Source organism: Mirounga angustirostris, unplaced genomic scaffold (assembly GCF_029215605.1).
Source record: "Mirounga angustirostris isolate CCGP_5_RB_7025 unplaced genomic scaffold, mMirAng1.0.hap1 SCAF_7, whole genome shotgun sequence".
Classification (NCBI taxonomy): domain Eukaryota; kingdom Metazoa; phylum Chordata; class Mammalia; order Carnivora; family Phocidae; genus Mirounga; species Mirounga angustirostris.
This window is the reverse complement of record NW_026991715.1, coordinates 124,129,207-124,155,197: the sequence shown is the minus strand read 5'-3', so window position 1 is coordinate 124,155,197 and position 25,991 is coordinate 124,129,207. Positions and strand designations below refer to the sequence as shown.

Here is a 25,991-nt window from a genome sequence, read left to right as displayed (position 1 = left end):
TCCTGGTACACACATACTTTATAAGCATGTGTTTACTGGATGATTATGGGTTTAATGCCCACCTTTCCCCACTATGCTCAATGTCTATAAGGATCACACTTATTTAGTTCACCCACTGTATTATTCTTCACGTGGGAGGAGTCATTCATATTTGCTAAATAAATGAGTAAATGACAATATTTTCTAAGTAAGTCACGAGGACAAGTGTGATCCTAATCAGTAATTTTGCACAGCTATTGCCATATTTGTGCCTATAAGTATTTTTAATACATCTGCTATCACTTTAAATCATGAGTAAGTAAATACAGTAGGAGAAAGTTTACCTTTTACTTTATTACTTTAAAAACCTTTCAATAATTCTTGCTTAATATTAAATCCAATATTAATTCAGACTGAGCCAACATTTTTTACCGACTGGTTTCAACCACGCACTTCTTTCTTAACTCATGAACTGAATAATCATGCTCTTCAGAACACAACAGCAAGAGGAAATGCAGGTACCATTACCATTCTCGTTTCCGGTAGCAAAGGATACTCGTCACCACTCCCACAATGACAGCCACTGCCACTGGTATGAGAATGGCAATAATTAATCCCACAGCTGAAAAGAGAATATTGGATATATTCAAATCAGCATTTTAAGCAGGACATACAGAATACATTCGTATTAGAAGATACTTAAATTGATAGATTTAAAGAAAAAAAAAAATCCTACCTGCTCCGAGGACACTGAAAAACTATTAAAATATGACCTTCACGCATTTTAATAATTTTTACACTAGTACTTAAATTCTTGAGAACGGGGCTGAGCGCTATTGACATGTGAGGCCGGATCCTTCTTCCCTGTGGGTGGGGCTACTGTGCGCACCGTAGGGAGTTCAGCTGCAACCCTGGGCTTCTACCCACTAGATCCCTGTAGAACCTCACAGTTCTGAGATCCAAAACTGTCACCAGACACTGCCAAGTGTCCCCTACGAGGCATAATGGCCTCCTGCTGAGAACCATATCCTCATGGTGCTTTATTTGAGAGTGTGTGTGAAGTCCAACTTGGGGCTAGAGAATATGGCGTGATCCAACTCAAGCTCTTCACTGCAGACAGTCAAGCCCATCTTCCCTACTCTCCGTCTCCAAGTTGTGAATGCTGGGGTTTATAGTTTTTTAAAGGATATTTCTTCCACTCCTCCCTGGATATGTTAAAAATCACATTTAGAATAGGGCGAAAAACTGTTAAAGTGGGGGGCACCTGGGTGGCTCAGTCGGTTGAGGGGCCGACTCTTGATTTCGGCTCAGGTCATGATCTTGGGGTTGTGAGATCGAGCCCTGCATCGGGCTCCCAGCTCAGTGGGGAGTCTGCTTGAGATTCTTTCTCTCCTCTGCCCCTCCCCCTGCTTGCACACACACATGCTCAAATAAATAAAATCTTATAAAAAAAAATGGTAAAGTGGGTCAGCTTTATATAGATTCAACATGATTTAGAACTCCGGACTGAAGATATATCCTTCATGCATTAATTTCTTAAGTACTCTTAGGAAACAGCTACAAATAACTGACAAGAATAAACATGAACTCATCCCGTGGCCTTTTAACACTGCTGGCTACCCGCTATAAACATGCAACACATGAAATTTTAAAAAAGGGGCTTCCTACATACACAAAACTTGCTCAAACCTTATGCATTTAAGTACGGAAAGCACCCCAACAGCAATAATTAACTTACAATTTTCCTTCGTCACCACAAACATGCTCTTCTCTGGGCCCATGCCACCATCCGTGTAGGCTCGCAAGACCAGATGGTAACTTGTTTTACCCTGAAGATCAGCAATTCTCAGTGTCTTCTGGGATAGGTCAGTAATATTCTTAACCTTTATGTCGGACCGACCTATTTTTAAAGGGAAGATTATTATTACTGATCTCTACACCATTTTTTAAACCCCTATTTATACCTGTTCTGCCCACATCCCTTTCAAATGAGTGGCTGCTGGCTACCCTCGCGGCCAGGGCCTGTGGAGTCAGCCAGACCCACGTCCAAGTTCTACCTCTGCCAGTTAGTAGCCATGTGGTCTGGACCTAGTATGGAAATTCCTCGGAACTTGAGTTTCTCTAACCCATGACACAGACCATCACAACTTCCCTCCCTGGGGCTGTGTGAAGTTTTCATAGATTCTCTAGAATAATCCTGGCATATGGCAGATAATCAAAGTCCCTTCTCTTCCTCAGGGCATGAAAGTGCACGACCACCCGCTGGGGTGGGGGTTGCTGGGCCTGGGGCCCATCCTGCCTGAGTGCAGTGAGAGACCCAAGGGAGAAGAGCACACCGAGTCTCAAATGAGCTGCTAGCCGGGAAGCCTTTGAATCATTTCAAAAGAAGTATGAAGAATTGTTTAAACTACTGTTTTAAAGTTTTAATCAAAATAATGGAAGACAGTAGTCTGAAAAACTGAACAGCACTAAATGCTAAATGGCTAACACCACAAAGTAGCAGCTCCCTGCTCGCACCTTCCCCGCCAAACCCCATCGCCTGTTTCTTTGCGTATTTAACTTCCATGTTTTGAGATAAACTCACACTGGCAGTGCCTTGATTTAAAACTTTTAGACATTATGTATGCATGTCCTACAAAGAAGGTGCAGCTTTAGTGTTCTCAACACCCCGTCTCCCTCCCATCCCACATCATTCACAGACACACCACAAGGTTTGGGAAATGCAGAGTTTACGTTACTGTGATCATAAAAGTGTGGATTCCTGCTAGACAAATTGCTTGGTCTGCTCATGTTTCCCTTACTTTTCTGTTGTTTTAATTATGTTTTTTCCTCATTTGCTTAATGTACCAATCCCTAATTCCTCCCACATCCTCCTGTGAATATTCAATGCGATTTTCCACATGGCCCAACGCAACAAAATCCCAGTGCCATGACTGGCCACCCAACCCCAGCCCACGTCCTCCCAGGGCCCCCTCCCCAGGGTATCCGCTCCAGACCCAGGCCTTCCCAGCTCCCGCCCTCCCGGACCTCCCTGTCCTGCTTGCTTCCTCAGGCTGACCCACTGTTCTAGAACCAGCGCCTGAGAAGGGGACACGGGGAAGGAAGTATCTGCAGCTCGACGGGTCTGAAAATGCCTTCATTCTGCTCTCTCACTGGCTTCCACTGACAGAACAGACTGCTAGGCTGGAAAGAATTTTCACTCAGTATCTTGAAGACATGGCTGTGCTGTCTTCCGGCATCTGCTGTGCTGCTGAGAAGTGCAAGGCCCCTTCCATCCCTGAGGCCTTGCACCTGAGCAACTTTTGTTTCTAGGACTTATTCTTTATGTATGAGGTGCTCGGGAAATTCATGACAACCTACCTTGGTGTAGACTTTTTTTTCTATTTACCTTACTGTGTACTTAATGGGTGTTTTGACTCTGTGTATCCTAGTCTTTAAGTTCTGGGAAATATTCTTACGCTCTTTCTTTGGTTAATTTCCTTCTATTCCCCCTCCCCCAAACCCCATGACAGCACAGGTCTCCATGTACTCCAACTTCCTCATCTTTCTACTCCAGGTTTTCTCCTCAGCATTTGTCTAATTTGGGGAAGAATTTCTCTATCTCCCATTTAATTTCTCTATCTTCTATTTAATTCTTTAAAATTTTCTTTGATTGTATTTTTAATTTTGATGAGTTCTTACCTATCTTCTGACTGTTCTTTTTTATAACATCAGGTCCTTTCAATAAATACAGGGAATCCCAACTATGTGAGGATAGTTTTGTTTTTTGTTTTAAATTTGTTTCCCTATGCTGAATCTGTTTTCTCTAATTCCTTCTGGTTTCTGTCCCCATGTTAGAATCTTTCTCAACCATGTGGTTATCCCTGGCTGCTAGTCACGGTTAAGAGTGGGCCACTGAAAGGTCACTGTGAACGGGTGGAGCTTATTGGTTGGTGGGCTTCACTTACCACTGGTGGGGAATGACCAGTCAATTTCTGGCCTTTCACTGGGATAGCTCCCCAGTATCAGCACCTTTCATGTCTTTCCTCAGGGACCATTTTTTTTCCCCCAAAGAAAGACCCCCTAATCTCATCCAGGGAAATAGGCCTAGCCGAAGATGTCCTATTAGCTTCCTTTAGAGGAAGGAGGGGCAGGGAAGGTCACACTGCTCACTAGGTTGTCCCCCTCTTTGGAGGCTCTCTGGTTCAGTTTGTCTTCAGGCAGGGGAGCAAGCACTCACGTTAGCTGCATGAAGTCCGTGTACGACTTGGGGGTTCTCACTGCTCCTTACAGACTTTCAGTCGGCCCTCACTGTTCAGCCCATATCCATCCTAACCACCAGCCTCCAATCCTGGCCCACAGGATGAGTCAAATTATTTCTCGCCAAAGCCTGAATGTCCACCTAGATTTCACCATCCTCCAGGTCATCTGTCCCACTCCATCACACCCAAAATGTCCAAATGTGGTGTACTCTTGCCTGTCTGGTTCTCTTTGTTTTTGTGGCTTTATGCTTTTTTTTCCTCTTTAACTTTAGTGACCAATCCATCATGTCTAAATGGAAGTCTAGGTGTTAGAATTTTAACTGGTACAAGTGTAAAATTTCTGGACATCTGGAGAAAAATTTCACTAGACTCTGGATATTTGTAAAACTTTGTATGTACGGTTTTTCTCATTCACAGGCAACTGTGAAGGTTCAGGAAATGCAGACCTGAGCGGTGTGGGGGAGGGGCACATCTAATGCTGCTGAGCAGGGAAGTGCCTTAGCTAAAGCCCAGTCAGCATCTGCATGCAGCACTGTGGTCTCCGCTTGTCAGATAGGCATTAAATAATTAAAATGGCTTTTTTCTGAGGTGAGGTCATTAAGGGAAAGGAGAGCTTTCAAAATGAAAAGATGATATGCTTGTGTTATATGGCTATGTATAGGAAACATCCGACTCCCAACAGAAATATAATTTAAGGAGAGGCCAGAAGTCTGCATAAACACCTCTGTATATGTAAATCTGAAAATTCTCTATGGTCTTTTGGACATACGCTTACCAACTGTCAACGATTGACTGTACTTTTAAAGATCTAATAGATGCACACATCCCCGATTAAGTCAGTTAAGCTTGCCAGCTCATCAAGTCCACAGCTAACTGTGCGGACGGCTCTTTGTCAGATAATAGCAAGGCTCCGGAGCCCTTCTTTGGGTTCCTGAGCTTTTCTCCTCCATTATTAGAATTTTTTTAGAAAGACTTTTTTTTTTTTTAAATAACCTATGTGAGATGCTATTTTATGCATCAAACAAGATTGCTAAGAGACGGTCTCTGTCCTACGGGGTTTATAATCAGTCTGCAAAATAATTTAAATGACAGTACATGTCATTTATCACATACTAAAATCCTAAAATTCTCATATTCATACATTTTCATTTACCTATTTTTCAGTTTTAGAAACCGGTATTACATTACTCAGCAGCACTTCTTTTTCTTTCCTTGTTTTTTTCTTTTTGTTTTCTGTCTTTTTGTGTGTGTGTGTGGGGGGGGGGTTAATGAGAACTTCTAGAAAATACTGTTCTCGCTGTAATAAGTGACTTACCTGATTCCAAACCCCTTATTTTAGATGTGTCTCTCTCTCCTTTTTCAAAATAAAATAAATATCCTCTTAAAAAGCCTCTGAGCTCTTCCACAGGAATATCTTCCCATTTTACTAATATGGAATCTGCGGATGTGTCCTCAACAGTAAAATTCGGCGCAACAATCGGAGCTGTAAAGGGAAAAGCATCCACAGCTAAAGGAGAGCTTATGGGTACAGAGTAAGACACCAACATTTAATGAGAGTTGTATCCTCAAAAATAACTGAATCTGGGATGAGAGCTTTATTCTCTAGTAAGTCACACTTTCAGAGATGCTCTCATAAGCCCTGCTCCTGTGAAGCTCGCATGCTAATGACCAGAGGCACACAGGGGGGTCTCACAACATACACACCCGGGGAAGCACCCTCGGCAAAATCTGTAAATGGCTACTCACACAGAATTGTGTTTCCCCTCTGTACACGGTCTTGAAGTTAATGGTTTTATTAAACGTGTTGAAGTGCAAATTAAATCTCTTTGACATCAAAATTAGGATTTTATTTCCTCAATGACAACAGTAAAATTGTGAAATATAAACATTAAAGAAATTAAGTTTACATAATCACGAGTAATTTTAAGTTTACCATGCAAATTACTTTTCCTTCCTTGAACTAAACATGTCAATTCAATCTATTTTTAGAATTCAATCTTGCAACTGCTGTTGATTTCTAATTTCTCATGTTACCTTGGACTCTTAAGAAAACTTACCCACTTAACTTACCCAGTTCTTCTATATATCCAATTATAGAACGTAATAACTGATATCCTTGATTTCTGCACCCATACAGAAAAAAATTGTATCTTACACCTGGTCGAAACTGATCTACAGGAGGAACACAATTAACTTTCGTTAAGTACATATTACTATGAACATCTATTTTAGAAATACCAGACTTATAGTCACTTATTCTGAAATCTCCAAAGCTAATTTTAAAGATGTTTTCTTATCATAAAAAAATACAGCCATATTTTCAAAATTGATCAATATTCAGAGTGAAAAATTACTGAAGAAAAATTAAACAAATTCACTTCTGTTGTAATGAACAGTATTATAACATGATGTGGCCTTGAAGGGAGAAAACAGCGGTCAAGGCTTTCATTTTGTTTCTTTAGATCAAGCAATGATGACTTCTTTCCAGATTTGGCCAGGGTCAGTTTACTAGCCAATCCCAGGTCCATGTCAAGCCTCTGGAAAGCCCTTCCTGCCCTAGCCAAAAAGCAGATACCAACCTTTCCACTCTACCTTGCTGCTTCAAGGTATGCTGGCCCATAAAGTCTGATTCTCTATATAGCATTGCTATTTAGTGCCCTTGAGTTAATTTCACAAGACACGCAAGAGAAGCATCTTAACTTCAGTTCAAAAAGCCCCTTTTGAAATACCTCGACACAATGCAACGTTTGAAATGTTGGGAACACAAAGGTGGACACAGTGTGGCCCATGGCCTGGAAAGGCTTGCAGAGTGCTGGGGAGACAGATGAATGGGGGTAACCAAGACACAATGTTCTAGACTACAGGGACCTATCACAGGCTGGGGCACCTTTACCATGGGACCAAATGAGCCTAAGAATATCATGAAAAGCCACCAAGAAGTGACATCTGAACAGGGCCTTAAAAGGCAATGAGGAGCTCATCAGTGGTGGTCCAGGAAGAACATACTGCCAGGGGGGAAAATGGCAGCATGTGGGATTGCATTTAATTAGTGGAAAGCAACTCTTCTGGTGTGGTCAGAGCACCTATTCTTCAATTACGTTCCCACGGAACACCAGTGGTTCTACAAGCTCGAAAGTGAGATGGCCAACCTCTAAAATCAGTTTGTAACTTTTTTCTTTGGGGACAGGCATGCCTGAGGTTATTTTAATCTGCATGTAGGTTAGTAAATCTGTACCTAGTGTCACAATGAAATATATCAATATTCTATAGGGTTCTGCTGCCTTAAAAAGAAAAAGAGCCCGAGTGGGGGTTATGGCATTACTCCTGTGTTTTGAGGTCATAAATAGACAGGACAGTTGAATGAATAGATGACTAGGTTGAGAAAGGGACAAGAAGTGTCTCCTGTAGCCACGCGCTGTCCCAGCAGCAGTCAATAAGAGAGACAATTCCTGGTCTCCTGAGGCTCTGAACTGCTTTGAATTTGAATCCTGGTGCTGTCACACGCTGGTTCTGTGAACTTGGGCAAGGCACCTGACTTCTCCAAGCCTTTCTCAACCACTGTGGGGCCTCTGCTCATCTGCCGTGACACGGGAGGTTCTCCCTCTCATCCTACAGGTCTCAGATTAAATCTCTGTCCCCAGGCACTCTGTCTAAGGAGAACCCTCTCCACACCACCGAGCCTGCCCCAGTCCACCCTGGTTATTCTCAAAGCCCAGGTGAGAGAGGTGGAAAATGGACGAGAATTCACATGGCGTTGACGAGGTTGGCATAAGGCTTAGGCAGCTACAGGTGGGGGGAGTGCAAAGGGGAGGTGCAGGAGAGGAGGGTGGGGTGTGCCAGGCACCCTGATAAGGGAGGCAGGTTCTAAGAAAGGATAAAGGGACCACCAAGTATCTCAAGTAGAACTGGCAAATAATCTAAACCCACTTGGAGTAATCTACTGGATGGGACTCATCTTCACCATTTGATGGTGAAATAAGTGGGTAGCACTGGCTCCTGGGAGAGAAGTATCAGCAGCTGCTTGCTCTCCTGAGCTTCACCTCAACGTAAGGGAGAACCAGGACAGAGGAATGACTCCGAGGAGCATCACCACCAAGGCGGCAGGTTCTAGAATTCCCAAGGGTAAAAACCACTGCACTCGGACCAGCCCAGAATTCCCAAGGGTAGAGGCACAGAACACTCACCAGCTACTCAGAAGGAACAATGATGGTGGAAACAGGGCTGTGATATCCAAGGACCAGGCTGCATTAGCCTGCAGGTTACTACAGACTCCTCATGGCTGAACTTTAGGCTGCTCCTAGCAAAAGCAGCTCCCCTTACAGGACTCCTGGCTTGTCAACAGTCAGGCGCTGGGCACTGTTCCCCCCACCCCCGCCCCACCACACACTGTGCCCCCTGCCACACGGATGCCCCTTGTCCGACATCAGTGGTAATGGAAGCAAGGCCTTTGTTCTCGGCTCTGCCCAGTAACCTGCGCTTGGGCAACAGAGGCCAAGGACGAGGGGTGAGACCACAGTGCTTAGGGCTTCATGGTCTCCTTTCTTCAGGAGCATTCCTCCATTGCTTTGTCACAATCTGGGCTGCTACTTAACATTCCACTTTACAGATACACTGTAATTTACTCATTCTCCTATTTGCTATTTGGGGTTTCAATTTTTGTGATTATAAATAACACTACGGTGAACCTTCTTAGATGCAATCCTGTGTTGCTCTCTGATTATTTCTTAGAATAAATTCCTAGACAATTACAAGATTAAAAAGATACAAACCCTTTGATACACACACTGCTACAAGGCACTTTCCAGAAAGGTCAATTCACACCCACTCCAGTGGTAAGGGGGAAAATGATCACTCATTATACCCAGTCACACCACGTATGGCTCTTTTAAAAATATTTTGTAACAGCTTTCACTGAGAGGCAACTCTGAGTTCATCTTACCAGATTCTATTACAGCTTCAGTGCTGTCTGAAGGGACTTTTTTCCAGTCCATAAGGCAGGGTTCAGACCGAGATGAGTTACACCATTTAATAACATAGTCACAGGTCATATTGGGATCGTAATTCCAAGTGAGGAGAATTCCATTTCCCATTCCGACAGCCTGCTCCACTTTGAGATCATCTTCAACAAGAAAGAAGTACATGTTACTTGTATTAAAAACAATAACAGAAGTAAATCTCATGAAAATGGGCAGGAGTTAGAAAAACTACTTCATTGGACAGAAATTTTAAAAGAGTGCTCAAACTAGATAAACCTCTAGCAAAGTTTAGAAGTGTTGCTCTGTTATTTTTGCTGTAAAAGGTAATTACCCGGATGTACAGATAAACTCAGAAGCTGGAAAAAGTAATGCAAGGGCACCTCGGACAGGTGGTGATGCAGCATGCTGGGGTGTGCAGGTCAGGGCCAGGACAGACGGGGCTGAGGGCGTGCGGGCACTAGAGGAGGGTAGCAACACAGGTGGCAGGCAGGAGCAGAGCATGAGTGGCCAGTCCCAATCTCTCTTCTCCTTGCCCACTACGGATGTGAGCTCTGTGAGAGTGGGCGGGGGCCTGTGCCTGCAACCCCAACCCCGGGGCCAGACCTACAGAGTAGGAGCACAATAACGAGTGGTGAGCAAGTGGATGGACCAGCCCTTCTCTTCCTCTCAAGCCTATGGGTGGGCTGAAGGGGCTCCTGGAGACGGGCTGAAGAATAGAGAATCGGCTGACATGCAGCGGGATCAAAAAGCTGTGGGACCAGGGGCGCCTGGGTGGCTCAGCCGGTTAGGCGTCTGCCTTCGGCTCAGGTCATGATCCCAGGGTCCTGGGATCGAGTCCCGTGTTGGGCTCCTTGCTCAGCAGGAAGCCTGCTTCTCCCTCTCCCTCTGCCCCACCCTCCCCCACTGTGCTCTTTCTCTCTCTCAAATAAATAAATAAAATCTTAAAAAAAAAAAAAAAAAAGAGTTGAAAAGATACTTGGAGGACCCTGACCGGATCCACCAACTTTTCTTCCTTTAGGAGTGGGTGGTCATAGGCAGGCACCCCCATTTTGGGACAGGACAGCAAAATGGGGGGGGGAGCAGGGAATGACCTGGAAGAGGAATGACCTAAGAGGCAGAAGTGGCTATGGATTAAATATTATGGATTACTGGTAATACATTTAAAGAAAGGCACTAAGTTAATTTTAAAATTGCACCATGGTGACTTTTTAAAGCTTATATTGAAGATCTAATTTAGACTTTAAAAAGAATTTATCAATAAAGGGTTCCTATTAATAAAGAATGTCTTGTCGACAAAGCCGCCATTAAAAATACGTATTATATTTCCTGCCTGACATTTGTAAAACAGCCCAGCTGATATAGCATCAGCTCCCGTGGTCTTAGGAGAAATAAATGGCTGAAACATTTCCTACTAAGAGTAATATCCACCACCACAACTCTCCAACACTATGCACTAAAGTAACTGGGTACACTCATTATTTTATCCAACAGCACAGAGTCTGGAGTCATCCCTAAGGATGAGTAACTGCTGTCTCTCATTGAATTCTGGACATTAATCGGCTTGTTCCTCCTCATGGATCAGCAGCAGCAGGGGATATGAGAAGAGAGCTGACCTTATAAGAGCAAGCGAACACCCCTTAAAATGTTTCACTTTAATTTCCTGTTCTTATATACTACATTATCTTAAGTACTCACCATTTGGAATTTCCATACTAGCTATTTTAGAAGGTGGCGATGAGCCAACAGAATTTTTTGCCACCACACTGATGATGTAGTCATTTTTATCAAGTTGTAGTTCTGCCTTGTGTTGAGGATCAGGGATCTCAGAAAGGGACTGTGTCTCCTCATCGAGTGAACATGATACATTATAGGAAAGTATTTTCCCATTCGCTTCATTAATGGGTAAAGGCTATGAGAAACAGAAAAATAAATTCTGTCAAGAAACCTGCAAAACCGGCCGTGTGATGAGGCAAAACCATCAAGTCTAAACCAGGCACTGCGTCAATCATGACAAGGTAACAGCAGAATCAAGAGAGTTGTGAACGGTGTCAGACACAGATTTAAGAGGCACCGAGGCCAGGACAGATCAGGGAAGTGATGCTAAAGAAAAACTATACTTACCGTAAGCAATAAGAGCGCAGAGAAATTTAAAAATTAAGGAAATGCAAACCAGTCTTAGCCTCACATTTTTCAGAAGCAAAACAAAAAAAGTAACAGGAATGACTGCTCTATCAAACAAAACATAAAAAATTATGGCATCAGGGTGGCTGGCTGGCTGGCTGAGCCAGTGCAGCATGTGACTCGTGATCTCAGGGTTATGAGTTGAGCCCCATGCTGGTAGAATACTTAAATAAATAAAACTTAAAAAAAAATTATGGCATCATAGTTTTTAAAAAACATTTATTATTTTCTTAAAATAGTACATGCCCATTACCAGAAAATTTGGAAACGATACAAAAGTTAAAAAAAAAAAACTGTAAAATGCTCCCATATTCCCATTTCTTAAATACTCTTACATTTTGATATTTTCTTCAAGTTGTTTTTCTAAGATGTAGCTTTTTAAATTAACATTGTTTTAATCATACAACCTTATCTTTTTTTCACCTTTCTATAATATACTTGTTCATAATATATACACTTTAATGGCTTTATATTTTATGTAGTATTTTTAGTAGTTTACTTGAATATTCCTTAAATAAATGAAATTCAAGTTGTTTCCAACTTTTCACAATACTAAAATAATACTTTGGTGTACCTTTTCATTATACTTTTTTCTTTTTCATAGTTAGGATTAATTCTTTAATGTGGATTTCCAAAGTAGACTTACTGGATATAAGGAAACATTCAAACCTTTTTATTTGTGGAGCTGAACTGCTTTTCAAGACTATACGACAATGCATGGGACCCTCTGATCCAGACTGACCTTGATATTAATGCTCAGCTGAAAACACTGCTCCATAACAGTGACTCCCTGATGGCCTGGTCCATTGGACCCATTACCATCCTAAGGCTCACGGGCTTCGTGTGACGCTGCTGACCGCTCACTCCTTCACAGAATCCCCACCCTTGGCTTCTGCTTTACCATTTTTTTCTGGTCTTCCTGTCCTCTAACCTTCCCACTCTCCTCTGCTGGATCCTCCTCCTTTGCTGGTCCTTTATACGCTGCTATCACTTAGACCTAGGGGTCCATCCTTGGCCTCTTTCCACCCTGCATGCTCTCCCTGAGTGATCCCACTTACATGCTACTCAAAGCTGTGTCTTTAGCTCCGACTTCTCCCCTGAACTCCAGAGCCTCACACCAAACCACCACCTATTAGACTCTACTTGGACATCCCACCGGCACATATTTTTAGAATACATTTTGAAAAAGTCAACCCCAAACAACTTCATTTTCCATCCAAATATGCTCCTCCTTGGCAAACAGCAGAACCATCAACCTAGTCTCTGAAGTTACAATCACCTCAGTATTTTTAATCTTTGGTTAGGCATTCATCTAGTTTAAACAACATCCCAAACTTTCTCTACACTGAAGTAATGGTCCTGCAACACCAGGCTGATGTGTGGAGTGGGCAGAGTGAGCTCCTATCCTTTCTCCTAATTCCCAAAACCCATGTGATATATTGTCTTCGGATAGAGGACGTATCAGGCATTAAACCGTTAAGAACAGATACTACACTTGATCTTAGCTGAAAGGCTGAGAAGTGACACACTGAAGTGGCTGTATAATTGTTACTACATCATCAGGAAATCTGACAGACAACTGTGAGTAGCCAGTGGATTTTCTAATCAAGATTAAGAGGGGTACACAGCCATATACAGACCATCACAAGGCAACGGAACTCACAATGAATTTGCACACAGACTTTCCTCAAAGCTGTACTGCTGTCAAATTTTTATAAAAATGTTTTACTATCAATAACAAAATTCACTATTTAAAGGAATCCAATTATGACTGCTCTTATAAAACCTGGTATAGAAAACAAATGTCTGTTTTTGATGTTTGATGTTTTGATGTTTGATCCTTGCAAATCAGATAAAAACTATAGCAACAAAAATGTCTGCTCTAGTAGAGAAAAACTAGTGAAACCATAATGCAGTTTATATTATATCTAAAAATTGTACAAAACCATGAAAGCCTTTTTAAGTGGCATATAATAATACAACTAAGGGAAAACAAATTACATATGAGATAGTAAAAAGTTTCCTACTCATTGGAGAAAAAAGCATAGCATCAACACAACGGAGATTCTAACTTGTAGCTTCTTGCTATGTTTCCGGCTTGAGTGAGAGAGATGGAATTCATGAAATCCCGAGGTCCTCTACAGGCTTCCTGAAATCAAACTGAAGAATGCTCAGAGCTGTCAGAGAAGATGACTGTGGTGAATGGGGCGTGATGAGGAGTCCGGGGGGTTGGGAGGAGCCAGGTTAGATTTGCAGCAGGACTGTGAAGAGCCAGTCTCGGAAACCCGGGTTTCTGGATCACTCAAGTACCATTCGTAAGTTAAGTAGTTTAGCCCAATATCGTTATGTAAATATTCAGGGGAAAATCAGGTATTTACCTTCCAATAGATTATTAAATTTTTTCCATCAGAACTCCATTCTCTCCACGTATCTGGTCCCTTTGAAGGAACTAGGAAAGAGATTTCAAAGTTAGCATCTGAAGATGTGTATTGTATGTCAGCTGATAATATCAATAATTGAGACAGTGGTGCTTGAGATTTTTCCCTACGTTTTTAGAATTCTCCGTAAAAATGTGAAGCAGTTCAGTGGCCACTCAGAAATGAAACAATGAAAAAGCTGAGCTCTCAATGCCCACAAAACAAGAGGCCCCTTAGAATGGACTAAGGAATGCTGCTCTGTCTCACATCCTCCTACCTCCCCTTGCTCAAGTCGGCTAGGGCCGAGCACAGGCTTCCGGGGGCTCCTCAGACGTGTTGGACCACCTGCCTCAGGCTTCCTGTGCTTTCCGTGACTGCTCTTCCTGAGCGCAGAAACTCTCCTCCCCGGGATCATCTCCTCTCCTCCGTATCTCAGCTCCAATGTGACTTTACTAGTGAGGTCTTTTCTAGCTACCCTATTTAAAATTGCAACCCCTCCTCCCGTCACCTTCTCTCCCTAGTCCCCTTTCTAGGCTTTATTTTTGTCTGTGGCAGTACCCAGCAAACTATTTCTAAAACTTTATTTCTAATTCTCTATTCCTATAAACTCCATGGGCAGAGACTGTTTTATTCAGTGCTATATCCCTGGTGACTACCACAGTTCCTGACACATAGTGGGTGCCCATTTTTTTTTTTTTTTTTAAGATTTATTTATTTGAAAGAGCATGCACGCGAATGGGGTGGGAGAAAGGGAGAGAACCTTCAAGCAGACTCCCTGCTAAGCGTGGAGCCCAATGTGGGGCTCAATCCTATAACCCATGAGATCATGACCTGAGCTAAAACCAAGAGTCAGCCGCTCTACCGACTGAGCCACCCAGGCGTCCCTCAGTAAATATTTGTTAAGTGAATTAATTCTATAATCTCAGTGAGGTATAAATAAAATATTTTCTCTTGGCAACAGCAGCTCATCAACTGAAGGCAAAAGCTCCCGTGGTAGCCAGTCTCCAAAGGATCAGTATTGGTCACACCTCCTGGCAAGCCTGCCTGTGTGTGGTCCCCTCCCACACCGTAACAGCATTGGCCTGTGTGACCAATAGGGTATGACAGATACGATGGTAGCTCCCTTCTGAAGTGAGGTCATAAAAGGCATTGTGGAGGCTGCCATGTTTTCCCTCTACTCACTAAGTCTAGGAGGAGCTAGCTGCCATGTTATGAGGATACTCTGCAGCACTATGGAGAGACCTGCATGGTGAGGAACAGCCACTGTGTGAGCCATCTTGAAAACAGATTCTCTGGCCCTGGGCAAGACTGCAGCCCCTATCTACGTCCACACTGTGGCCTCATGAGAGACTATAAGCCAGAGCTACTCAGCTAAGCTGCTTCTCAATTTCTGACCTATACTCACTGTGAGATAGTATGTTTACTGTTTTAAGCCACTGAATTTTAGGGTAATTTGCCAGGTAGCAACGGATAACTAAATACACTGGACTCGTGCACAGCTCTGATGATCCAAATAGTTTTTTTACATATATCACAAAGCTTCTCCCACCTCTCTAACCTTCCTTCATGTGGAGAGGCAAAAATCTGGATTAACATCTATCATTTTTTGTTTTGTTGTTCATTAATTTTTTGGAAGAAGTTTTTTAAAGAAGATTCATTTATTTGTGGGGGGGAGAATGTACACAAGCTGGGGGAGGGGCAAAAGGAGAGGGAGAGAGAAAATCCTCAAGCAGACTGCCCACTGAGTGTGGAGCCCGAAGCAGATCAAGCCCGAAGCTTGATCCCAGGACACTGAGATCATGACCTGAACTGAAATCAAGAGTTAGATGCTTAACCAACTGAGACACCTAGGTGCCCCTGGAAGAAGTTTCATATTCCCTATATTATCTAGTGCAAATAAAGCTTTTGCTATCCTTTGTTGAATGACTCCCGAAAATTATACCTATTTCTAAGTTTTTTTGTTTTTGACTTTTAAAGCTGACATCTGATTATTCAAGGATAGAATCTCATTCCATCTTTGGGAATTATCATACTCAGAAAACCAGTTACCTAATTTTGTACCTATTTTGACCTCCGTGTACTGCAGAAACTAAGTTCAAGACCTCTGGCCCCATCCATTTCTCAAGCCTAGGTCACAAATAAAAATTCCAACAAATTCTCTTTATTAACAATTGTCTTCAGTAAAGTCATCTAAATAGGTTACCAAAATTCTAGGAAAGGAGGAAAGAGTGTCAGAGAAATCACCCATAATCTCATCACAGTTTTGAGTCTGTTTCCTCTGCATCATCTTAGGACACAGCTGTAAACATCCTGCAGACAGGCCTGGTCTTCCCCACAACACAGGCCAAGCGGCTGCCCGTAGGAGCACAAACCTTAGAGCCACCATTTAAGATGTCTGGATGATATTTTACTAGGAGATATTACACAATTATGCAATTCAAGCTTTCTCCTTTTACTCACTTTGGTGACATTTTCTTTAAAAATAAGTTGTAAAATGTCAAGATCCATAGTAATAATCAGCTATAAACCACTGAATTAACTTACTGGCTTCTGTGGTTAAATATTTTTTTTCATTGCTCCATTTGCTCCATTTCCAGAAAGTTTCAGTAGAACAGCGAATCCGAAAAGTATATATAGTATATGGATTTAACTTGTCCACAGCCACAAGATAACTTGAATTTTCTACTCCTTTGATTGTGACATTCCGCTATTAGAAAGCAAATCAATATGTATATGTATACGTATATGTAATGTCATGTAAGAATCCACATATATATATATATAACACATAAACACACACTTTTTTTGATAAACCACCCAAATTTATAACATAAATTGACTAAATGTCCATGTGAGTTTACCTTTGTAGGACTAATGACAGTTCATCCACCAAAATATTTTAATTTTTACATAAATACCAAATCTGTGGAATTATGCCCTGTAGTAACAATATATTTAGGTATCATTTTAATTCAAATACTGGGTCTAAGTAATAATGATCAATTAAATTATGCAGAAAGGATGATATAATCTTGTTCACTGGTCAATGGCTAATGGTAATACAACAAGCCTTAATATACTTTAGTAATCTAAGATGACCTTGAGGATTAAGTACATTAGTCAGCTATATTTGGAAGCTTCTTTGAGGCAAGCATCATCTGATGCATTTTTTTAATAGGGCACTTAGAACTTCTAGTATGGTGCTAAACATGTAGAATATTCAACAAATTCTTATTTAAATTATGTAAAATTAAAATGACATAATTTAAACAAATCTGAGGATCTGCATGCCTCAGGAAATCCTCTGAGCTCCCAGTTACGAATTATAAAGGAGTTTTTCGGATTATATTCTGGCATTTGACTGATTTTCTAGCAATCATCAGTAAGTTTCCAAATGAGTATTTTCACTACAATATCTTTTATTTTGGACTTACCACAAATTACAAGATGGTACACTACAAAAGTCAAGCTAAGTATCTGAAATGTATTTTAAAAAGTAATGTTCTGACTTATAACGACCACATTCTGACTTAGAACTTGCTCCTATTGCTGCACTTGGCAGTTTTAGAAATCGCATCTTCTCTCTGGTGCTTATCAGTCCATTAACTGATGCTAAAGGTTATAGCAAAAACTATTCATTCATGTTCAAATTTGCTGAGTACCAGCCATGTGCCAGGTACTATATTAGACCTGGTAACATTCTGAGTAGTAAAAGTCAAACTCACGTTCTACAATACCCAGGATTTTAACTGTTTTCAAGTGCTAAATATAATGCTGTCATTACATTGATATATAATGTCTTAGTTCTTAGTAAATTTCTATAATAAATCATCTGAGAGCTTCTGCATATCAATTTCTTTAATTAGTTTTGAAAAATATTTGATCCAAAGTAACCTCAAAGGAAGTTTATAGAAAAATCTTACCAATTCTTGGACTGCGTTAGTTGTGTTAATTTCAACTTGACATAAAAGTTTAATCTTTCCAAAGTTGCCTGGTAAATGCCAGGAAAGTGTAACAGCGGTTGAATTAATATCCTTTACTCTGATTGAAGTAGGAATTCGAGGATAGACTGTAAATATAATTTGTAAAGATTACTTTAAAAGCTACTTAAGAATACAATAAATGACAATTAAAAAAAAATAACCAAAAAAAAAACCCAACAACAAGAAACAAGAGAGGCAGCATTAGGTACCGATCAACAATATTCCACTCAGTACCCATGGCATACACAGACGTCACTTTCACTGCTGGTATCATGCCACCAGTGTTTACGGACCCACCACATTCAAGGTTCCTAGACTGGCATCAGGAATACTAAAAGGTAGTAGGATCATAATCTCTACCTTTAAGGAACCCCTAATTTATTTGCAGAGTGACCAAAAAAAAGAGAGAGACAATGAACAAGAGTATATATGCTAAATTGGAAATTGGTATCTCTGTACTCATGTTTAATCAAGCATACACAGAAACTGGTGTTCTCTGTCATATTTACAGCTCTTAGCGGCTACAGGAATTGAGATGCAAGTGTGGTAGGGAAAGTCTTCGAGTGAAGATGGGACTTAAGATGAGCTTTGAAGGAAGAATCTGACTAAAATTGGCAAAACGGATGCAGAAGAGCATTTCCGATTGGGTCTTGGCAAGAACAGTACAACAGTGGAACAAGCCGCACACGATGCTGGTGATAGCACATAGGCCCATGTGAGTGGGAAGAAGGAACCGTGTGAAAATAAGGTCGAAAGGCGGAGGGCAGACAAATACAAACACTACCACTCAAGTACAAAATGTAGCTCTTCTGACCTTAGGAAATACCAGGAAACAACAAAAATGATGAGAAGGAATAATTAATAGAAGTGTACTTACATCTACAAATAGGGCAACAAGATCAGTTGCGCTAAGCACTTGCTAGGCTCTGTTATAATGCATTTGGTTTAAGCCTTTCTCCACTAACCGAGAGGCTCTAAGAGAAGGCCTCTGGACTGCAGAGCCCGCATGCAGCCGACGCAGTGGAATGCCCACGGGAATGGATGCTAAGAAGAAGGGCCATATTTTATTTCTATTTTGAACTACATATTACTAGGGCTGGTAGAAGTCCCAGAATCATTAGCAATAAGAAGGAACAAACCACTTATTGATAAACACAGCAAGCTGGATGGATCTCAAGGACATTGCCCTTAGTGAAAAAAGGCTAGGTATTGTAGGATTCCATTTATACAACACTTCAAAATGACTGAGGATCTCAAACACAGAGATGAAGAACTGAGTAGATGCTGCCTGGGGACAGGGATGCAGGAGCATGGGGTAGGGGGTGGGTAGCGGGGAAGTGTGGCGAGGTTTGCTAACGGGGCAGCAAGCAGAAGTCTCTTCGTGGAGACAGACCAGTTCTGTATCTTGACTGTGTTGGTGGTTCCGTGAATCTATACATGGATCCAACTGCACAGAAGCACATCGACGCACACACGCCTCTGAACACACACAGAAACTTGAGAAAACTGAGCAAGGTCAGTAGTCCAGTTCACTGGTCTAGTTTGTGGTACTGTATCAGGGTCGACTGCCTCATTTGGAAATTGTACTGTAGTCAGTAACACGTCACAAGCGGAGAAAGCCGGGTGAGGTCATGGGGCTTTATTATTTTTGCAACCACTTGTGAGTCTATAATTATTTTAAAATAAAAAGACTGAAAAAAAAAATAAAAAGCTTTTAAAAATTGGGCAAAAATTTTTCAAGAATCAAAAACCATTAGATAAAGCCACTTAAAGTTTCTATATAAATGACTCATACAAATTTTTATCTGAATTCAATAAAATGGTGAAACTTGAAATTATACATTTTAAGGATTTTTAAATAAAACTTATAAAATTAATATTAAGTAACTCTAAAGAAAATTATAAAAAGGAAACCCCAGAAGCACTTTTCATTGATTTCAAAACACTTTACCACTTCTAAAATTATTTTTAAGACACTGGTTTATGCAGCAGCTTACCTTTTTCAGTTATGTTAACTAAAATAGTTGATTCTGATCGACCCAGAGGATTGCGAGCATTCAAAGTAAAATTATATATTTCTTGATTTGGACGCATTTGAAAGAATAACTGATAGCTTTCGTTTGTTGGTGCTTCAACTCTTTTAAATCTTACATATTTCCCTGAAAAACTATGAATTAAGAGAGCAATAAGAAATATTAAAAGAGAGATAAATACTTCAGGAAAAAAATGAATGGGTAAATTTCTAATAATCTTTTTAAAAAGTTTTTATTTCTAATTCTAGATGCACTATATACTTGGCAAAGAAAATGTATATGATTCAGAAAATAGATGAAAATAACTGCCCAGAAGCCTATTACCTAGAAACAGTCTCTGTTCATATTTGAGGGTTCTTCTAGGATTTTTAGAAAAAGCATACGAATCTAGTCTGTGTGCATGTCATTTGCAGTATTTATGGTATATCCCATTTTATACAGCATATTAGGTTTTATATCTTACTCATAACATAAATGAGATATCGCATTTCCCTATGTCATTTAATACCCTCCAAAGTGCTCCTCGCTGACATCTTTCCCTGGTGACTTTTACCTTTCAAATAAAGTGTAACTTGTATTGCGTGGGCCCACCAATGCAGTTGGTCTTCCCGGATTCCAAGTACAGACAATCTCTTTTAAATCACAGGTCTCACAGTTCAGTTTTTGAGGAGTATCAGGTGGATCTAATAGGAAAAAAATGTAGTTACATCTTATGGGTTACATATATTTTCCCTGAAAACATGTTTCATAATGTTAACTATATTTTGTACAATTTCCTTTAGAAATGAAATAATGTATTGTTTAGATTTTACCTTTTGAACAATGCAGGAATTGCCATGCTTTCTGTAGCATGTTTTTCTGGAGTTCATATTATGTTAGAAATGATGGGACAAAAATATACTGCAGAATGACTACTAGCTCATTTGGAAACTTCCCAACAGCAACCTGAAGACGTTTTTTCCCCCTTAAGTCCTACCAAATCTTTCAAAGGAAGCTGTATCCAACAAATCAGAAAAATCTACAGGTTAAAAGTATTATCACGTAAATACTGTGATTTGAAAAGAAGTACCAACTCGGATTAAAGATCAGCACAGGTCATACTATAAGTTTCAGAGTTCTTAAATAAGTTACAATGATTATTATTTACAAAGTATCTCTTGGTAAAATTCTGCATCTTCCAATGTTCAAAGTGACTACTGCTCTTCTGTTTTTGTTCTTTATGAACACTCCCTCTGGTTTTGCAGGGGCAAAACTAGAAAAAAGAAAAATGGGGGTTTTTTGTGTGTCTTAAACCTTTAAAGTAATAATGCAAAATTCTGCAGATGGACACTAATTATAGAAATTGGTATCGCTGTACTCATGTTTAATCAAGCATACACAGAAACTGGTGTTCTCTGTCATATTTACCTTATCTACCAAATTATCTTTCACTAAGTTTTTAAAAAGCAATTACCTACTTGTTGCAAATTCTGTAAAATAATTTTATTTTTTAAGAACTAATATTTAAAGACAGTTCTTTGACTATTTTAGAGACTTAGAAGGACAACAGAGAATTTCACATACCTTCCTGAAGTAGAATAATGTCCATCAATGATATTTTAGGTAATATTAAGAGAAGTCATGAGTTTTTAAAGTCTAACAACTGCATAATCAAATAACACTGATATATTTGTTTTGAAAATAGTTTTAAATCTAAGGCTAAACTTTCAGTCATTTTATTAAAATGACATACCAAATTTTTGGGTATACTTAAAATGCCGATTATTTTAGTATTTGGCAGATTAATGTTAAGGTGAAATAGCTAAAATCCAAGTAACAGAAGCAAATTAGAAAGAAGTGGAAGCAAAGATGGAGGGAGGAAAAAATACGAGAAGGCAGTACTTGAAAGGTAATGTACTGCCTTCTCAAAGAAATTAACTTACCAAGGGATCAGCTGAAGCTGGATAAAAACTAGGTATAAATCAACTGTATTACCAGCAAATAGAAAATGCAATTTAAAAAACAAAGCCATTTTTATGAAAATATTTTCAAATGAGAAAGTATGAAATTTGACACGTGACATATAATATTTACACACTCTAATTCTATGTCACAATGTAGTATTTTAAAATTCTTGAGTATGCTAAAAGATTAATAAGTCAATTTTTAATGCTGAAGTGGCACTATCTATGAAAATAACTGAGTGATCACTGAATGCATAGTGTTTATAAAATATTTTGCTTATAACTAAATTAGCTCATGCATAAACACTGAAAAATACTGGTAAATATCCTATCTGTTGGATAATAAATGTATTTGCAATTACAATAATAAACTGAAGAGGAAAAAAAGCCACTTTTACTAGCACCAAACATCAAACTCTTAGGAATTAACTTACTAAAAGATATATAAGACCTCCTATCACTAAAATAAATCAAAGAAGACCTAACTAAATGAAAATAAATACATATTCCTGGTTTGGATAACTCAGTATAGTGAGAATGAAAGTTCTCCTAAAGTGGTCTCCTAAATTAATAAATCTAATGTAACTCAAATCAAAATCCTGGCAGGTTTTGATTGTGTCTTTTCAATATATGGTGGGTTAGCAGGATATCCATAAAGGAAAGAAAATAATGAATCTTAATCCCTAACTCACACCATAAACTGCCCTTCCTGTTAAGTTCCTAAAGAAATTCCTCTGAAGGAAAATTCTATCGCTGCTTCTGAGTTAACAAATATTGAAGAGTTCAACCCCAAATGCTATAAATGAAGGTTAAATTATGAATTAAATGGGCTTGTTCTACTATTATGATAGAAGAGTAGAACACTGGGGTGCCTGGGTGGCTCAGTCGTTAAGTGTCTGCCTCCGGCTCAGGTCATGATCCCGGAGTCCTGGGATCGAGCCCCGCATCAGGCTCCCTCCTCTGCGGGAAGCCTGCTTCTCCCTCTCCCATTCCCGCTGCTTGTGTTCCCTCTCTCTGTGTGTCTCTCTCTGTCAAATAAATAAATAAAATCTTTAAAAAAAAAAAAAAAAGAGCAGGACACTATTGGAAATAATAAAAACCTAATGAATAGTCTCATCTTCTGATTTTTAATTTTTCTCTTTCATACTTTTAAGTGGATATCTCATTTTTTGGTATCATTTATCATAAGGTAGCCTCCCTCCATATACCACTGGTTTTTAACTTATACACCATGGTCATTTGTGAGGAATGTTGCAAGTCCTTCCCTAAAATTCCATTAGGAAAGAAATTTTCTAAAGTTTAAATTTGAACATTATCTCTCTCTCACTTGAATTCCAAAATGCATTACTGGGAAGACAAAAAGAGAGTAAGGTTACAGCCATCAAACAGAAGTGTATCTAATCCTGGTTATTCCCTTGGGAATATATGAGCAATGCAACATAATTCATCCTAAGTTTCACTGGAAGGAAAAGAGAGGTGGAGAGCTGCTGGTCTAGAGCACAGCTGAGAATCCAGAAAAGGGTAAGAAAAATCACCACACGATCCAAAGAAAAATCACAAAACCCACTCAGTACATTCCCCACCCTTTGATCATAAGACCCTTTAGACCAAACTCAGCCTCTGATTCCGAATGCTGGGGAGGAAGGGAAGCAGCGCTGCTGGGGGCAAAGCCATCCGCACACCACATGGCAGTTACCACAGGAGAGGGGACAGAAACACTCCAAACACAAAAGTCCCTGTGGACATTAAACAAAAGCTACATAAACAGGGCAGTACCTCACGACAACTTTCGGAAATGTGGAATTTTAGAACTGCGGGAATGACCATGTTAATAAAGAAGCCCTTGTACTATGAAGCCTCTGTTACAGAGAGGACACAGTGAGAGAGGGACCCTCTCCGAGCCTGTCCTCCAGCGACCCTCTTCTTCTCAGATATACTCCTTTAAAAGCTAGAGAAGCACATGTTATGCTGTCGAAAGATTTTGTGTAAAAATCATTACAGTTTCTTTAACTGGGTGATGTTTTAAAAGGTATGTTTTTAAATTTTACTTTTAAAAAGACATGTATGTTTGTATTAGGTGGGATGTTTTAAAATTTTAATTTTAAGAGGTGTATTTTAGGTGGGAAATTGACCGTGAGTAGGCCCTCGAACACAGGGCTCAGGGGCACTGACCTCGCATGCAGTCAGAAATCTACATACAGGGCACCTGGTTAGCTCAGTTAAAAGAGCCTGCAACTCCTGACCTCAGGGTCTTGAGTCTGAGGTCCACGCTGGGTGTAGAGATAAACTTAAAAAAAATCTACATAAGCTTTTGACTCTCCCAAAATTTAACTACTAGTTAGTTTACGGTTGACTGGAAGCCTTACCTATAACATAGACAACTGATTAACACATATTATTTTGTATGTTATAATGTATTATATTCTTACAATAAAGTGAGCTACAGAAAATGTTAAAATCGTAAAAGAAAATGCATTTATAGTACTGTACTGTAGTTATTGGAAAAAAATCCATGTAGGGGCGCCTGACTCTTGGTTTCGGCTCAGGTCATGATCTCATGGATAGTGAGATCGAGACCCATGTCAGGCTCCACGCTCAGCAGGAAGTCTGCTTGAAGATTCTCTCCCTCTGCCCCTCCCCCACCTCTTGTACACCCATTCTCTCTCTAAAATAAATAAATAAATCTTAAAAAAAAAATCCATGTATAAGCAGACCCATGCAATTGAAACTTATTTTGTTCAAGGGTCAAACGTATATGAAATAATTCCTAAACAATGTAGGATTAAGAAATATTATACACAAACTACCCTTGACTCAGCAAAACTGTTAACTAAGAATTTAAAACTAAGCAGCTGGATGTTTCAAATCTTACTACAAAAGCTACAAGTTATATAAATACGAATATATAGAAAACGAGCTTAGAACTCATCTTAAAACAAGCAAAAATTCTGGTGTCTTCATATTAAAAAAAAAAAAAAAGAACTGTCCATGTCCCTGGAAATAGCATTAAAGCTTTTAAAGAGGCCCAAGACAGATCAATAGGTACTCTTTAATATTATATACTTACATCCTGCGAAAATAACTGTCCCAAATATGTTATCTTCCGTTGTGAAAACCACATTTGTTCCGCTGTTTGCAGAAACAGAAATATTATGGATCTTGATTGCCACATTTTCCCCATCAAGATGGATAAGGGGACAATTTGTTTGGCCAATCTGTGCTGATAACACTTTTTCTTGAGTCACACAACAAAATGTTATATCTGAGCCTACAAGTATCACTTTGTCTTGAGGAAAAACCTTAGTCTGAGAATCAGGTGACCCTAGAGAGAATAAAAGGAATTACAAATACTTTAGAAGTCTTTTACCATTAAATAGCCCAGTGTAAATAAAACACACTATAAAGTGTTTTGTAATAATGGCAGCCCAAAGGACCTTCAAAAGAGCAAGACATATACAAGAAATAAATAAAAACCAGGTATATTTTATCTACTTATGGCTGATAATGGGGGAGTGGAGGGGATTTCAGGCCAATGCCCAAGGTCACAGGTTAATGTCTAAGAAGTCTGAAGGTTCAAACAAAATGGGTTTATATCCATATGTGAAAAATCCATACCAAGAAAAAGTCACTCATCAATTCCAGTCCTTTGAAATGATTTCTATGTATTTAGGGCAGACTTCTTACTTTCCATCAGCCTGAATATATGTGTAAGTATTCCACATCCTAAAGAGCACTTTTTCCTTAACCTCAACTCTCTGCAGGTTAAAGCCACAGCTTTGCTTTTATTTTCCTAAATGTCCAATCTTTTTAATTATCTCTAGTTTCCTTTCTATCTAAAAGTCTTTAATCTATCACAATCTGGCTTCTACCCCAACCATTCTACTAAAGTGGCTCGCTGATCTATTTGTTCAGTCCAATGGCCACTTCTCAGTAACCCTTGCCTTCAACATCCACAGCATCCGATATGTTGCCTAAACTCTAGCTTCTCAAAACTCCCTTCTCTACACCACCCTACTCACCTGGGCTACTCTCTTCCACTCTGCTGGCTCTTTTTCTTCGATCCTACCCTTAGACATACAAGCTTGTAAGACATGTGTCCCTGGTCCCTGTTTCTCTTTCCCTGAGTACAGTAACCTCTAGATTTAAACAATTTCTTATCCCATGTATGTTGATGACTCTCAAATGTACATCTCCAGCTCCTAGTAATCCCTTGGATGCCAAACTTGTATTTCCAACTG

At 39.9% G+C, this 25,991-nt stretch overlaps 1 protein-coding gene and 1 non-coding gene across 5 annotated transcripts in view; both read right to left on the bottom strand.

Annotated features, from left to right (window-relative positions):
* LIFR (LIF receptor subunit alpha) overlaps nucleotides 1-25,991 on the bottom strand; it is a 78,080-nt gene that overhangs the window by 9,040 nt on the left and 43,049 nt on the right. For all 4 annotated transcript variants that reach the window (XM_064596777.1, XM_064596775.1, XM_064596774.1 and 1 more), the window contains 12 exons: nucleotides 24,821-25,075; nucleotides 20,364-20,493; nucleotides 19,775-19,944; nucleotides 17,718-17,863; nucleotides 16,339-16,501; nucleotides 13,756-13,826; nucleotides 10,892-11,105; nucleotides 9,160-9,339; nucleotides 6,291-6,392; nucleotides 5,536-5,703; nucleotides 1,718-1,879; nucleotides 508-601 (listed from right to left, as the gene is read on the bottom strand). In XM_064596777.1, the coding sequence (XP_064452847.1) occupies nucleotides 508-601; nucleotides 1,718-1,879; nucleotides 5,536-5,703; nucleotides 6,291-6,392; nucleotides 9,160-9,339; nucleotides 10,892-11,105; nucleotides 13,756-13,826; nucleotides 16,339-16,501; nucleotides 17,718-17,863; nucleotides 19,775-19,944; nucleotides 20,364-20,493; nucleotides 24,821-25,075 (1,855 nt within the window). The remainder of the gene's footprint in view (nucleotides 1-507; nucleotides 602-1,717; nucleotides 1,880-5,535; nucleotides 5,704-6,290; nucleotides 6,393-9,159; nucleotides 9,340-10,891; nucleotides 11,106-13,755; nucleotides 13,827-16,338; nucleotides 16,502-17,717; nucleotides 17,864-19,774; nucleotides 19,945-20,363; nucleotides 20,494-24,820; nucleotides 25,076-25,991) is intronic.
* Nucleotides 12,713-12,902, bottom strand: LOC123836895 (U2 spliceosomal RNA). The gene has a single exon (XR_006789116.1). It is a non-coding gene; the product is annotated as a U2 spliceosomal RNA (small nuclear RNA).